A 16,713-nucleotide genomic window follows, 5' to 3' on the forward strand; every position below is an offset into this window, starting at 1 on the left:
ACAATCTAGATGGCTTTAGGCTATCTACCTAATAACTCCCTTTAGCTAGAAAAGCTAAAGAACCTTCAAGGGGATATCTATCCCTATTAACTACCTAGGTAGCCTATAGATAAGCCACTTTATAGACCGCTAGTTTTATAACTATAGCTATAGCTAAGATAGGCGAAATCGGTTATCTCTATCTAGATAGAGGAAGGAGAAGATAACCTGCCGCTAATAAAGGAGTAATTAGTTACAAAAAAGGATTATCAGGTTCCTATACATAATACCGTCTAGCAATTCCTTAGCAAGGTACCTAAGAGACTTAGGCTACCTTAATTACTCCAATAGGTACTTAAGTATCCCTATAAGCCAAGGATAGCTATCTATTATTATATAGTAGAATAGGTAAAGGAGTAACTTATAGCTATAAAAGGCTAAGGAAATGTGACGAACCCAACTCAGACTTCTTCTGAAAGGGTCCAGACGGAGGTGGGTGAAGCAGGACAAGCAGGCAGGTCGTCTGAGGGATTCGGTGAAGCCAAAGGGTTCACAACAACACTTAGAGTTGTCTCTCACAGTAATCAGCAATGCTTGGTATGAGTACTGTGATTGTGATTGTTACCACTGGTGAACTCCCAGAGTCCACCATAACGAGTGACTAGCTAGCTATATATACACAATTGTCTGTCCTTCTTCAATAGTTATCACCAGTACCACTCCTCCTTTCACTTCGTGATTCTGCGTTGTCGACGGTGACATGTTATTATCACCAGTGAAGACCTTAGTCTTGGCGGTGATAATCTTCTGATTGGTCCGTCAAGTGATTGGCTGTCGGAATGTCCCGCGTCCTGGCTGCAGCCTGCCAGGCCGCCCATGTGCTTATTCGTGACACGATGCCCCTCCTTCAAGGCTTTCGACCCGAAAGCCCTCTTAGGCCGTTTCAAATAGCGCCAACAACCCTTCGCTTGTGAGTACTGCATTCTCCCTGTTTCTGCGTCGTGGTCGCCATGTTGACAAAATGCCGATAGAGAAACGGAAGTCGCATTCTGCACGTTACCGTGCTTCCCTTGCTCAGAACATCGCTGAGAACGGTTTTGTCGTTATGCCTTGCTCTTGGTGCGCGTCGCAAGGCCTCGTTTGCAAAATGATCGCGCGTACGAAGCGTTGCGAAGCCTGCGTTCGTCGAGGTCGTTCTTGCGATGGCTCTGGCATACCGCTTTCTTCCTGTAAGCACGTTTTCTTCTTCTTTTTTTTTTTTTTTTTTTGAATGTGATTCCTGATGTTCGTTCTAGTGGATCGCATTCTCCAGGAGCAGCGTCGTATCAAGGATGCTGAACGTCGTGCCGAACTTGAGCTGGATGAATCTCAACGCCGTCTGGAAGAAGCCCAGCGCGAGTTGTCCGAAAAGCTTGCGCGGCTCCGGCGTCTTCGTCAGCAGAAGGAGTTTTTGGTGGAGAAAGGTGCCGACATGGTGGCGCGTGGTCTGTCGACCTTGGACGAGTTGGAGGAGGTTGAGCGGCAAGAGACGCCTGCTATGCCCTCGTCACAGATTAATGATGCCGTCGATGCTGTCGACTGGGGCGCCGTCTTTGGTTCTGTCCCGGGTTTTCCTTTGGTCGATCCGGATTCTGCCGGTGGAACTGTTCCAGTTTCTCAGGGCAGTTCAAATTCTTGACTGGTTCCCATGAGTTGTCCTCTGGTCCAAAATCAAGCCATTTGACCAGGTACTGCAGTTCCCCGTTGATGATGCGTGAATCCAGAATTTCTTCGACGTCCCATTCTTCCTCTTCGTCCTCTGCTTCGATGTGCGTGGCAACCTTGGCGTTCTTTGGTGCTGGTTCGAGAAGTGAAATATGAAAAACATCCGTCCGTAGTCGCATAGATGACGGTAACGATAGTCGGTAGTTGGATGTCGAGATTCGTTCTTTGATAACGAAGGGTCCGACCTTCTTGAAGTCCAGCTTCGTGCTTGGTCGTTTGGTTCGCAAGTTTCGTGCGATCAGGTAGACTTTGTCTCCCCTCTCTAGGCGAGGTCCCTCGAGCCTGTGTTTGTCGTAGTAGTTCTTCATTCTGGTCTTGACAAACTCGAGTTCCTTTTTGAGCTTTTCATGCAGTGCGTGCATCTGTTCTGCTTTGACTGCTGCTCTCGGCACTGTGACCTCTGGTCCTTGCCTAAGGTCTGCTTCATATCCGTAGTTCGCGAAGAACGGTGTGACTTTGGTCGTTTCTGTCGGCGTCGTGTTGTAGGCGAGTTGTGCTGTTGGTAACAGCATGACCCAGTCGTCTTGTTGGTAATTGACGTAAGAGCGGAGGTATTGCTCAACAACTTGGTTTAGTCGCTCCGTTTGTCCGTCGGTCTGCGGGTGATATGCCGTTGACAGCTTGCTGTTGACGCCTAATCGTTGCATTAACGCTTGCCAGAACTTCGATGCGAACTTGGTGTCTCTGTCGGTGATCCATTCTTGCGGCCAAGCATGCACTGATGCAACTTGCCGATAGATCACGTCTGCCAACTGTTCCGCTGTCCAGGACTCCTTGTAGGGAAAGAAATATGCCCACTTAGTCAGGCGATCTACTACAGTAAGAATACTGTCGTAGGTCACTCCTGTGGCTGTGTCCTTGGATTCTGGCAGCTTCGTGATGAAGTCCATCGCAACTGAACTCCATGGTTTGTCAGCTGTTGGTAGTGGCTGAAGTAGCCCGTACGGCTTGTGTCGTGCCGTTTTGCTCCGATTGCAGATGTCGCAGTTCCGTACGACTTCCTTAACTCGTGCCGTTAACTGTGGAAAGTCGTAGTGCTTCTTGACTTGTGCGACAGTCTTCGTGACTCCTTTGTGTCCTCCGAGTTTTGATTCGTGGAGTTCTCGAATCATTCGCAGCTGTTGATCCTTGTCGTGGATGTACGCTTTGTCTCGGTACCAGAGTTTCCCATCTCTTTCTTCCACTCCGTCAGGTACCACTGGTCCGGGTGCTGCTTGATACTGTGCCTCGTTGATCCTTTCCTCTCGAAAGATTGCGCAGCATTCTAGGAACGAGTCAAGTGGATCATCTTCCACGGGTGTCTGCGTTTCGTGGTGCAACGTCCCGTCTGTTCGTTCCTTGAACAACGGTGGTGTTGTTCCCGTTCGTCCTTTCGTGTGATCCGTTCGTCGGCTTAAAATGTCTGCTCGTGCGTTTTCTTTGCCCTTCTTGTAGCGGATCTCGAAGTTGAATTCCGCGAGGAATTCTGCCCATCGTATTTGTCGTCCGTTGAGTTCCTTCGTCGTCGTGAAGTATCGCAAGTTCTTGTGATCCGTATACACTTGTACCGGTTCAATCGTGCCGCTGAGGTATGGTCGCCATTCCTTGAAAGCTTCGACAATCGCAAGTAGTTCCTTGTCGTGGATCGGATAATTGAGACGTGGTCCGTCGAGCTTCTTTGAAAAGAAGGCTACAGGATGTAGCTTCCCTTGTTCGTCTCGTTGTCCCAATTGTCCTCCGATGGCGTAGTCTGAAGCGTCCGTTTCCACCTCGAATGGCTTCTTGGGGTCTGGCAGTACCAGTACTGGATCTTCGGTAATGGCGTCGCGGATTTGCGTGAATGCTTGCTCGTGTTGCTCTTCCCATTGGAATTCAGCATTCTTCTTGGTGAGTTCGTGCAAAGGTCGTGCGATCGCTCCAAAGTTCCTGATGAACATCCGGTAGAAGTTCGCAAATCCGATGAAACTTCGTACTTCCGTGGCTGACGCTGGTTGTGGCCAATTCTTGATGGCTTCAACCTTTGAAGGTTCCATCCGGATTTGTCCGGGGGATATTTCGTATCCCAAAAAGACTGTCTTCCTGACATGGAATTCGCTCTTTCCCTTGTTGACTGATAGCTTGTACGCGTGCAGCGCGTCCAGCACTGCTTTCACGTGCCTCCGGTGTTCGTCCATCGTCTTGGAGAAGATGAGTATGTCGTCGAGATAACATACCGCAAATTTGTCGAGAAAGGGTTGGATAGCTTGATCAATCAGGGCTTGGAACGTTGCCGGCGCGTTCGTAAGTCCGAATGGCATGACGAGGTACTCGTAGTGGCCATAGGGTGTCCTAAAGGCCGTTTTCCACTCGTCGCCTTCTTTGATCCGTATGTGGTTGTAGGCCGATGGCAAGTCAAGACGCGTGAAATATTGGGCTCCTGCCAACTGATCTCGGAGCCGTGAGATCAGCGGTAACGGGTATCGGTTTTTCACGGTCTGTTCGTTGAGTTGCCGATAGTCGACACATAACCGTAGCTTTCCGTCTTTCTTTGGCACAAACAGGATTGGGTAGCCTGCTGGCGATGTCGACGGGCGGATATGTCCTCTTCGAAGGTTCTCCTCCAAATATCGCTTAAGTTCTTCGTTCTGCGTCTGGCTCGTGTGGTAAATCTTGAAGAACTTCAGTCGTGCTCCTTCCTTGAGCTTGATCTCGTGATCCCATGGGCCGTGTTCTGGTAATCCTTCCAGATGTTTCGGTTCGAATGCTGGGTGTCCCTCATACTCCTTCGGTACTTCCCCAGTCTTGTCTCGTCTCTCGGTTTTCTGATAGTATGCGAACTTGGTTCCGTCCATGGCGATACTGGCGATTTCTCCTGTCTCAACCCACTGCTCCAATTGCAGTGCTCCGCATTCGTCAACGGAGAGAACAGCTATCGGCGATTCAGCTCGTTCCTCCTGTCGCAATATCGATGTCGTTGTGCCGCCTCTTCCAGAGTCCGTAGTGGTCTGCCTGCCACTGTCCGTCTCTTGCGGTGGATCCGTAGGACATGCCTTTCCTTGAGCATCGTCCGCTCGCGATCCTTGCGCGCTCCCCATCTTGCTGGTCGAATACGACTCCGTTCGGGGTCGCAGGTGGCCACCATTCTTCCAGCTGATGTCCGGGTCGTAATCTTCATGCCATGGTAACCCCAATATCATGTCTTTGTCGTTGCCCATGTCCACGATGCTGAATACGACTGCTGTGGTCTTCCCTGCCACAGTGATGTCGATCGGTTCGGTCTCTCTGCGTACCCATTGCGTCGGAAATGGCCCTTTGACTATGCCATGCTTCCGCTTCATTCTCCAGGGTATCCGTAGCTGATTCACAAGTGTCGGCGAAATCAGATTCATCTCTGCTCCACTGTCCACTAGTGCGAGCATTTCGTGCTGTCTCCATTGTGCTGTTATCCACAGTCGCTTGTCTTGCCGCCGTCGTCCAAAGATTGCAGCGATTTCCCATGTTTCTGCCGGGAGGTCTCGATATAGTGGTCCCTTGCGCCAGTTCCTCCTGTACTGCGCTACCACTTGCCGCTGCACGGGCGTTAATGGTTTCCGGGCCCCTCGAAGGGCCCTGACCCGTTTCCCAGGTCAGTGCTGACCTCTTCGGTTGTTCGGCTGATAGCGGCTTCGTCGATCGTGCTCATTTCCGTGAGCCATTGAGTGCTTGCGGCTTCCCACCATTGGGTCCGTTCTGCTTTCCGTCGTGCGTGCCATAGCTTCGTCTGAAGCTCCCGAATTCGCAATTTCTTTTCGTCCGCGTGATAGAGGCAATCGTTGCTCCAGCACGAGTCCCATGTGTCTCGTCCGGTTCCGCAGTGCCTAGGCCAGGCTCGTCTTGGAACTATCGTGATGCTTTCTGAATTGCGGGCTTCGATCTTCCAGAGCAATTCGGCCGCTCTGTTTCCTGCATCGTAGACCCATTCCACAGGGCGTAAGCCTCCGTCCCCGTTTTCCTGTCGGGTCGGCCAATGATTGTTTTCGAATTTGTCGCGGAAGTGATATCGACATTCGTGTGCCACACACTGAAACCAGGGCACTTGCGCATGTGCCTCGTGTCGAGGGTGCAGTCGCATGGCGTCGCCTGGGAGGTATTGGAATTCTTTCCCGAATCCTTCCCATTGTACGTGGACCGTAGGTACTCCAGTGCTGACATAGGAGTGTTTCTTCCAGTAGCTTTCCCACGTGCGTTCGTCTTTTCCGCGGTTCGCGCGCATGAACTGGTATTCTGGGTTCCGCACGTCGTTGCTGAGTTGCTGATCGTCAAGGTACTCGGCGTAGCTATCGGGCCCATCATATGTCACAGGCTGTTCTCCTTTGATGGCTTCCACGATACGTCGGAGTTCCCTCATTTCGTCCTTCATCTCTTCGCTCTGCTGGGCGAGTCGAGTCAAGCGCCCATCCCGTTCGCGCAGTTCCGTGTTGAGTCGGAAAACTTCGTTGCGGTACCATTCGATTCGTTCCTGGAGGAATAGAGCATTGGGTCCGGGTCTTTCGATTCCTTGGGTGTCGGTTGTCCACGATCCATCCCGCCTCTGCGTGACTGTGAAACCCCACTGCCTCAAGGCTGGGAGAATCGAAACTGGCGGTGCATATTCTCCTGCCATGTCCCATTCGGCAAGACCTGTCTCTGGGTCCACAGTGACCAGTTCGGAGTACGGTGCTTGTTCGTCTTCACCGTTGCCGTCGTGTCCGAGACTGTCCGTGTCACTGCCCTTGTCTTCGTAGCTCGTGGCCGCTACTTCGATGACGTCCTTGGTGGTTTCGTCGATGGCCGCAATTTCCTTTCCAGGGGTTGGTTTCCATTCTTTCTTCGGGCTTCGGCATTCTCGCTTGTAGTGCCCTTTCTTTCCGCAGTTGTAGCAGGTAACATTAGACTTGTCTTTGGCCGTCTTCTTCTGGTCCTGCTTCTGCGCTGCATCCACATCCATGGCTCCGGGGTGCGTCCCGTACGAGGTACTGACGTACGCTCGCTTTTTCTTGTCGTTGGCCTTAACCGTGGTTCCGTTCATTCGACCTCGTTTCTGCTGCTCTCGTGCGTAGAGTCGATCATCGATCCTGATGGCCTGCGCGATGTATTCGTCCAGAGTCTCAGGCCGATCGTACTTGTACAGCTCGTCCTTGACCTTTTCCTTCAAGCCGTTATAGAACAATTGCATCAACGCCTCGTCGTTAAGCTGAGACTTGAGCATGTCCTGTCTGAACTGTGCGGCGTAGGAGGCTGCTGACTTGGTCTGTCGGAGATTGGCGAGTCTTTCTTGCGCATGGATTTTCTCGTCTTTGTCGCCAAAGACCTTCCGAAGCTCTTCTTCGAAACGGTCGTAGGATCGAAAGACTGCCTGCGTGAACGCGTCTCGGTCGTCTTCGTCTTCCTCGGTGAGATAGTCGTTCCACGTAGGCTCGAACCATCTGAGTGCCTTGCCCTCTAGTCTCGTGGCTGCGTAGAGGACTTTGGCTTTGTCGTCCGGAAACTTGTCGTCATTGAGCCGGAAGTAGGATCGGAGGTTTGTCAAGAATCCTGCGAGATCCTCCTTGGTTCCTCCGTATTTGCCAGGTGGTTCGATCTTGATGCGCTTCGCTTTGGCGCCCTCGAGTGCCTCGATTTTGGCGTAGGCCTCGTTGACCAACTTCTGCGAGTACTTTTCGCGGTTCTCGAGTTCCTTGATTCGAGCTTGAGCAGCCTTGTCTCTCTGGTCCAACTCCTGGATCCGCTGCTGGAGTTGACCAAGCTGGGCGAGCAGTTGTTCGGCCGTGACGTTGGTATCCATGTCGGTGTCGAGGTCGAGGTCTCCTCCGTTCTGAACCATGACAGAACAAAGGGAGTGGTAACAACGTGTGACGAACCCAACTCAGACTTCTTCTGAAAGGGTCCAGACGGAGGTGGGTAAAGCAGGACAAGCAGGCAGGTCGTCTGAGGGATTCGGTGAAGCCAAAGGGTTCACAACAACACTTAGAGTTGTCTCTCACAGTAATCAGCAATGCTTGGTATGAGTACTGTGATTGTGATTGTTACCACTGGTGAACTCCCAGAGTCCACCATAACGAGTGACTAGCTAGCTATATATACACAATTGTCTGTCCTTCTTCAATAGTTATCACCAGTACCACTCCTCCTTTCACTTCGTGATTCTGCGTTGTCGACGGTGACATGTTATTATCACCAGTGAAGACCTTAGTCTTGGCGGTGATAATCTTCTGATTGGTCCGTCAAGTGATTGGCTGTCGGAATGTCCCGCGTCCTGGCTGCAGCCTGCCAGGCCGCCCATGTGCTTATTCGTGACAGGAAAACCTCTAGGGTTATAATAGTAGTAGCTAGCCAAATAGGTACCTTTAGTAATACGACGGCCGCCTAGTTAGGCTAAGACGCAGCTAAGTAAGCTAATATAGATATAGGAGATACGCTTAACCTAAGCTACTAAGAAAGGATAGGCTTATTAGCGTTATCCTAACGATAATCTAGCTAAATAGACACGGCCTCTACTATTTAAATATTTAGGACTTAAAGATCTAGAGCTAGTTCCTAAGTATCCACTATAGTTTATAGGGTAGGATATACTAGATACTAAAGTAGAAGCCTAGTACAGGCATTAGGTATCTAAGAAATAGCCCTTACCTAAAGGTAATAATAAAGCTAAACAGGCTAGATATTACAAGGAATATAAGTAAGTTTTTAGGTCTAAATTTGCTAGTAAGAGCCTTAGGGCGAATTTAAAGGGGAAGTATAAACTAAGGCTAGTAGCTCTTAATATAACTAGGGGGATATAGGCTATAATTTTATTTTTCTAGTTCTATAAGACTTTATTATATATAATAGATATAAATAAGGGTTACCTATCCAGGGGTACTAATAAGAGGCAAGTAAATAAAGAGACAAGGATAATAGATAGTTTTTAATACTCGTTTGCTTTAATAGATTTAAAGGACAAGATATAGTTCTTCTTTCTTTTATAAGTTAGGATATCTTTTTCTACGTAAGTAGACTCTTTTACGTCTATCTAGAGGGACATTACTACCACTACCTTTGCCTCTATTACTATTATCTATAATATACTAGCCTTATAACAACTATAGATAAGCATATAATATTCTATTTAACTACCTTAGGGAGGAAAAAGAGAAAGAATACAAGAGTTATACAAAGGGGTACCTTTTAAGTATATACGTTATAACCTAGGTAGGGCCCGGTTAGGCTCTAGGTCAGGCCCTAATTAGGCCTTAGCCGCGTATCTACTAGACAAGTTACAAACGAGTAACGAACGCTCTACAGACCTGTAAGGCGTAGGTAAGTAGGGCAGGGTAGGTCTGTTCTATACCTAGGTAAAGCCTAGGCATTATCCAGCCTAGGTATAGCCTAGGCCTATAATATACCCCCCCTCTTTTTTTTTTCCACGGTCCCTAGGCCGACCTACCCTGTATCACGCCCTATATATCGGTCCTATAAGCAGGTTCTATACCTTCCTTTCCTTGTCGCTATAATAATATAACCTATACGTATAATGGCGCGATATATAAATAGGTAGCTATTCGAGTTCGGATGAAACCTATACCTCCTTCCCTTTGTTATTAGAATAACGCGACCTATACACGTAGTAGTAAGTCATATACGTAATAAGTAGTCTGCCTAGGCCTAGTATATTCCTCTACTACCCTCCTCCTATACCTATAAATACCCCTTCCTCTTCCCTCCTCCTTTTAATTTTTTTTTACCTATAATTAACTCTCCTCTTTTATACCTTCTAACTGCCCTTGCCTCCTATAACTATACTTGCTACCTATACCTTTATTATACTCTAAAGTTTTTTTTTTTTTCAATTAGTATCTATCTAATATATTAATAGCTGCTAGTTTGCTTAGTAATAGTAGTAGTAATTATTACCTTAGTAATAATAAGAATAAAGATTACTATATAAGTTTGTCCCTTACCTATACTAATTTTAGCTATTATATATATATATAAGGTATAGACTAACTCCTTATTTCTTAGTATAAGAATACTAACCTCTCCCTTAGTAAGTATACTATTAAGGGCAACTCTTCTAATAAGGAGTTTAAACTATAGCCTAAGAAGTAGTAGTATTACCTACTATATATTAACCAACTTCTAAAAGGCAATAAGGTTAAATATATCTAAGGTTAGGGCACTTCCTATACAATATACTATAAGAGCTATAGGAGCTATATTTAGGATCTATAGCTCTAGGCTAATAACCCCTGCCTATATATAGGCATTAAGAAAATCGTAGGTTGTTACGATACTAGCACTACCCTCGCCTTGTCACGAATAAGCACATAGGCGGCCTGGCAGGCTGCAGCCAGGACGCAGGACATTCCGACAGCTAATCACTTAACGGACCAATTAGAAGATTATCACCGCCAAGACTAAGGTCTTCACTGGTGATAATAACATGTCACCGTCGACAACGCAGAATCACGAAGTGAAAGGAGAAGTGGTACTAGTAATAACTATTAAAGAAGGACAGACAATTGTATATATATAGCTAGCTAGTCACTCGTTATAGTAGACTCTAGGAGTTTACCAGTGGTAATAATCACAATTACAGTACTTATACCAAGCATTGCTAATTACTGTAAGAGATAACTCTAGTGTTGTTATAAACCCTTTGGCTTCACCGAATCCCTTAGACGACCTGCTTGCTTGTCCCGCCTAATCCACCTCCGTCTAGACCCTTTTAGAAGCAGTCTGAGTTAGGTTCGTCATACGTTGTTACCACTCCCTTTGTTCTGTTATGGTTCAGAACGGAGGTGACTTCGACCTCGACATCGACATGGCTACTAACGTCACGGCCGAACAGCTGCTCGCTCAGTTTGGTCAACTCTAGCAGCGGATCTAGGAGTTAGACCAGAGAGACAAGGCTGCTTAAGCTCAAATTAAGGAACTCGAGAACCGCGAAAAGTACTCGCAGAAGTTGGTTAACGAGGCCTACGCCAAAATCGAGGCACTCGAGGGCGCCAAAGCAAAGCGCATCAAGATCGAACTACCTGGTAAATACGGAGGAACCAAGGAGGATCTCGCAGGATTCTTAACAAATCTCTGATCCTACTTCTGGCTTAACGACGACAAGTTTCCAGACGAAAAAGCCAAAGTCCTTTATATAGCCACGAGACTAGAGGGCAAGGTACTTAGATGGTTCGAGCCGACGTGGAACGACTATCTCACTGAGGAAGACGAAGACGACCGAGACGCGTTCACACAGGCAGTCTTCCGATCTTACGACCGTTTCGAAGAAGAGCTTCGAAAGGTTTTTGGCGATAAGGACAAGAAGATTTATACGCAAGAAAGACTCGCCAATCTCCGATAGACCAAGTCGGCAGCCTCCTACACCGTATAGTTTAGATAGGACATGCTTAAGTCTTAGCTTAACGACAAGGCGTTAATACAATTATTCTATAACGGCTTAAAGGAAAAGGTCAAGGACGAGCTATATAAGTACGATCGGCCTAAGACCCTGGACGAATATATCGTACAGGCTATCAGAATCGATGATCGACTCTATACACGAGAGTAGCAGAAACGAGGTCGAATGAACGGAACCACGGTTAAGGCTAACGACAAGAAAAAGCAAGTATACGTCAGTACCTCATACAGGACGCACCCCGGAGCCATAGATATAGACGCAGCGTAGAAGCAGGACTAGAAGAAGACAACCAAAGACAAGTCTAATATTACCTGCTATAACTACGGAAAGAAAGGGCACTACAAGCGAGAATGTCGTAGCCCGAAGAAAGAGTAGAAGACAGTCCCTAGAAAGGAAATTACGACTATTGACGAAACCACCAAGGACGTTATCGAAGTAGCGGCCACGAGCTACGAAGATAGGGGCAGTGACACGGACAGTCTCGGACATGACGACAATGGTAAAGACAAACAAGCACCGTACTCCGAACTGGTCACTGTAGACCTAGAGACAAGTCTTGCCGAATGGGACATGGCAGGAGAATATACACCGCCAGCTTCGATTCTCCTAATCTTGAGGCAATAGGGTTTCATGGTCACGTAGAGGCGGGATAGATCGTGGATAACCGATACCCAAGGAATCGAAAGACCCAGACCTAATATTCTATTCCTCTAGGAACGAATCGAATAGTACTATAACGAAGTTTTTCGGCTCAACACGGAACTACGTAAACGGGACGGGCGCTTGATTTGACTCGCCTAGTAGAGCGATAGAATAAGGGACGAAATGAGGGAACTCCGACGTATCGTAGAAACCATCGAAGGAGAACAGCCTGTGACATATGATGGGCCCGATAGCTATGCCGAGTATCTTGACGGCCAACAACTTAGCAATGACGTACAGAACCTAGAATACCAGTTCATGTACGCGAACCGCAGAAAAGACGAGCGTACGTAGGAAAGCTACTGGAAGAAACACTCCTATGTCAGCACTAGAGTACCTACGGTCTACGTATAATGGGAAGGATTCGGGAAAGAATTCCAATACCTCCTAGGCAATGCCACGCGACTATACCCTCGACACGAGGCACATGCACAAGTGCCCTGGTTTCAGTGTATGGCATACGAATGCCGATACCACTTCCGCGACAAATTCGAAAACAATCACTAGCCAACCCGACAAGGAAATAAGGACGGAAGCTTACGCCCTGTGGAATGGGTCTACGATGTAGGAAACAGAGCGGCCGAATTGCTCTAGAAGATCAAAGCCCGTAATTCAGAAAGCATCACGATAGTTCTAAGATAAGCCTAGCCTAGGCACTACGGAACCGGACGAGACATATAGGACTCGTGCTAGAGCAACGATTGCCTCTATCACGCGGAAGAAAAGAAATTACAAATTCGGGAGCTTCAGACAAAGCTATAGCACGTACGACGGAAAGCGGAACGGACCCAATGGTAGGAAGCCGCAAGCACTTAATGGCTTACGGAAATGAGCACGATTGACGAAGCCGCTATCAGCCGAACAACCGAAGAGGTTAGCACTGACCTAGGAAACAGGTCAGGGCCCTTCGAGGGGCCCGGAAACCATTAACGCCCACGTAGCGGTAAGTAGTAGCGTAGTATAGGAGGGACTAGTGTAAGAGACCACTATATCGAGACCTCCCGGCAGAAACATAGGAAATCGCTACAATCTTTAGACGACGGCGGCAAGACAAGCGATTATAGATAATAGCATAGTAGAAACAGCACGAAATGCTCGTACTAGTAGATAGTAGAGTAGAGATAAATCTGATTTTGCCGACACTTGTAAATCAGCTACGGATACCCTAGAGAATGAAGCGGAAGCATAGCATAGTCAAAGGGCCATTTCCGACGTAATAGGTATATAGGGAGACCGAACCGATCGACATCACTATGGCAGGGAAGACTACAGCAGTCGTATTCAGCATCGTGGACATAGGCAATGACAAAGACATAATATTAGGGTTACCATGGTATAAAGACTATGACCCGGACATTAGCTGGAAGAATGGTAGCCACCTACGACCCCGAACGGAGTTATATTCGACTAGCGAGATAGGGAGCGCGTAAGGATTACAAGCAGACGATGCTCAAGGAAAGGCATATCCTACAGATCTACCGCAAGAGACGGACAGTGGTAGGCAGACCACTACGGACTCTAGAAGAGGCGGCATAACGATATTGATATCGCGACAGGAGGAACGAGCTGAATCGCCGATAGCTATTCTCTCCGTTGACGAATGCGGAGCACTACAATTGGAGTAGTAGGTTGAGATAGGAGAAATCACCAGCATAGCCATAGACGGAACCAAGTTTGTATACTACCAGAAAACCGAGAGACGAGACAAGACTAGGGAAGTACCGAAGGAATACGAAGGACACCAAGTATTCGAACCGAAATATCTAGAAGGACTACCAGAATACGGCCTATAGGATCACAAGATCAAGCTCAAGGAAGGAGCACGACTGAAGTTCTTTAAGATTTACTATACAAGCTAGATATAGAACGAAGAACTTAAGCGATATTTAGAGGAGAACCTTCGAAGAGGACATATCCGCCTGTTAACATCGCTAGCAGGCTACCCAATCCTGTTTGTGCCTAAGAAAGACGGAAAGCTACGGTTATATGTCGACTATCGGTAACTTAACGAACAGACCGTGAAAAACCGATACCTGTTACTGCTAATCTCACGGCTCCGAGATCAGTTAGCAGGAGCCTAATATTTCACGCGTCTTAACTTGCCATCGGCCTACAACTATATACGGATCAAAGAAGGCGACGAGTAGAAAACGGCCTTTAGGACACCCTATGGTCACTATAAGTACCTCGTCATGCCATTCGGACTTATAAACGTACCGGCAACGTTCCAAGCCCTAATTGATCAAGCTATCCGACCCTTTCTCGACAAATTTACGGTATGTTATCTTGACGATATACTCATCTTCTCTAAGACGATGGACGAACACCGGAAGCACGTGAAAGCAGTGCTAGACGCGCTACACGCGTACAAGCTATCAGTCAACAAGGAAAAGAGCGAATTCCATGTCAGGAAGACAGTCTTTTTAGGATACGAAATATCCCCAGGACAAATCCGGATAGAACCTTTAAAGATTAAAGCTATCAAGAATTGGCCACGACCGACGTCAGTCACGGAAGTACGAAGCTTTATTGGATTTGCGAACTTCTACCGAATGTTCATTAGGAACTTTAGAGCGATCGCACGACCTTTGCACGAACTTACCAAGAAGAATGCTGAATTCCAATGGGAAGAGCAATACGAGCAAGCATTTACGCAGATCCGTAACGCCATTACCGAAGATCTAGTGCTAGTACTGCCAGACCCTAAGAAGCTATTCGAGGTAGAAACAGACGCTTCAGACTACGCCATCAGAGGACAATTGGGACAACGAGACGGACAAGGAAAGCTACATCCTGTAGCCTTCTTTTCAAAGAAGCTCGATAGACTACGTCTTAATTATCCGATCCACGACAAGGAACTACTTGCGATTGTCGAAGCTTTTAAGGAATGGCGACTATACCTCAGCGGCACAATTAAACCGGTATAAGTATATACGGATTATAAGAACCTACAATACTTCACGACGACGAAGGAGCTTAATAGATGACAAATACGATAGGCAGAATTCCTCGCGGAATTTAACTTTGAGATTCGCTATAAGAAGGGCAAAGAGAACGTACGAGCGGACATCTTAAGCCGACGAACGGATCATACAGAAGGACGAACAGGAACAACACCACCGTTGTTCAAGGAACGAATAGACGGAACGCTATATTACGAAACGCAGACACCCGTAGAAGATGATCCACTTGACTTGTTCCTAGAATGCTACGTAATCTTTCGAGAAGAAAGGATTAACGAGGTATAGTATCAAGCAGCATCCGGACTACTAGTACCTAACAGAGTGGAAGAAAGAGATGGGAAACTCTGGTACCAAGGCAAAGCGTACATCCACGACAAAGATCAACAGCTGCGGATGATTCGAGAAATCTACGAGTCGAAACTCGGAGGACACAAAGGAGTTACGAAGACTATCGCACAAGTCAAGAAACACTACGACTTTCCACAGTTGACAGCACGAGTTAAGGAAGTCGTACAGAACTGCGACATCTGCAATCGGAGCAAAACGGTATAACACAAGCCGTACGGGCTACTTTAGCCACTACTAACAGCTGACAAACCATGGAGTTTAGTCACGATAGACTTTATTATAAAGCTGCCGGAATCCAAGGACATAGCCACAGGAGTGACCTACGACAGTATTCTTACTATAGTAGATTGCCTGACTAAGTAGGTATACTTCTTTCCCTACAAGGAATCCTAGACAGCGGAACAGTTGGTAGACGTGATCTATCGGCAAGTTATATCAGTGCATGCTTGGCCGCAAGAATGGATTACCGACAGAGACACTAAGTTCGCGTCGAAGTTCTGGTAAGCGTTAATGCAACGATTAGGCGTTAACAGCAAGCTGTTAACGGCATATCACCTACAGACCGACGGACAAACAGAGCGACTAAACCAAGTTGTTAAGCAATACCTCTGCTCTTACGTCAATTACTAGCAAGACGACTAGGTTATGCTGTTACCAATAGTATAACTTGCCTACAATACGACGCCAACGGAAACGACCAAAGTCACACCGTTCTTCGCGAACTACAGATATAAAGCAGACCTTAGGCAAGGACCAGAGGTCACAGTGCCAAGAGCAGTAGTCAAAGCAGAACAAATGTACGTACTATATGAAAAGCTCAAAAAGGAACTTGAGTTTATCAAGACTAGAATGAAGAACTACTACGACAAACACAGGCTCGAGGGACCTCGCCTAGAGAGGGGAGACAAAGTCTACTTGATTATACGGAACTTACGAACCAAACGACCAAGCACGAAGCTAGACTTTAAGAAGGTCAGACCCTTCGTTATTAAAGAACGAATTTCGACATCTAACTACCGACTATCGTTACTGTCATCTATACGACTACGGACGGATGTTTTTTATATTTCACTTCTCGAACCAGCACCAAAGAACACTAAGGTTGCTATATACATCGAAGCAGAGGACGAAGAGGAAGAATAGGACGTCGAAGAAATTCTAGATTCACGCATTATCAACAGGGAACTACAGTACCTAGTCAAATGGCTTGATTTTGGACCAGAGGACAACTCATGGGAACTAGTCAAGAATTTGAACTGCCCTAAGAAACTGGAACAGTTCTACCGGCAGAATCCGGATCGACCAAAGGAAAACCCGGGACAGAACCAAAGATGGCGCCCTAATCGACAGCATCGATGGCATCATTAATCTATGACGAGGGTATAGCAGGTGTCTCTTGCCGCTCAACCTCCTCCAACTCGTCCAAGGTTGACAGACCACGCGCCACCATATCGGCACCTTTCTCCACCAAAAACTCCTTCTGCTGACGAAGACGCCGGAGTCGCGCAAGCTTTTCGGATAACTCGCGCTAGGCTTCTTCCAGACGGCATTGAGATTCATCTAGCTCAAGTTCGGCACGACGTTCAG

At 47.3% G+C, this 16,713-nt stretch overlaps 2 protein-coding genes across 2 annotated transcripts; both read left to right on the top strand.

Moving 5' to 3' along the window:
• Positions 1 to 1,000: 1,000 nt before the first annotated feature.
• On the top strand, positions 1,001 to 1,832 carry MYCTH_2064081 (uncharacterized protein; the record flags this gene model as incomplete). Its single annotated transcript, XM_003664629.1, has 3 exons — positions 1,001 to 1,208; positions 1,275 to 1,630; positions 1,743 to 1,832. The coding sequence occupies 3 exons, from the start codon at positions 1,001 to 1,003 to the stop codon at positions 1,830 to 1,832; spliced, it is 654 nt and encodes a 217-aa protein (XP_003664677.1).
• An 8,651-nt stretch (positions 1,833 to 10,483) lies between these two features.
• MYCTH_2128494 (uncharacterized protein) lies at positions 10,484 to 16,021 on the top strand (the record flags this gene model as incomplete). The annotated part of the gene is made up of 3 exons (XM_003664630.1): positions 10,484 to 10,565; positions 10,620 to 10,739; positions 16,002 to 16,021. The coding sequence occupies 3 exons, from the start codon at positions 10,484 to 10,486 to the stop codon at positions 16,019 to 16,021; spliced, it is 222 nt and encodes a 73-aa protein (XP_003664678.1).
• Between the last annotated feature and the right edge of the window lie 692 nt (positions 16,022 to 16,713).

Source organism: Thermothelomyces thermophilus, chromosome 4 (assembly GCF_000226095.1).
Source record: "Thermothelomyces thermophilus ATCC 42464 chromosome 4, complete sequence".
NCBI lineage: Eukaryota > Fungi > Ascomycota > Sordariomycetes > Sordariales > Chaetomiaceae > Thermothelomyces > Thermothelomyces thermophilus.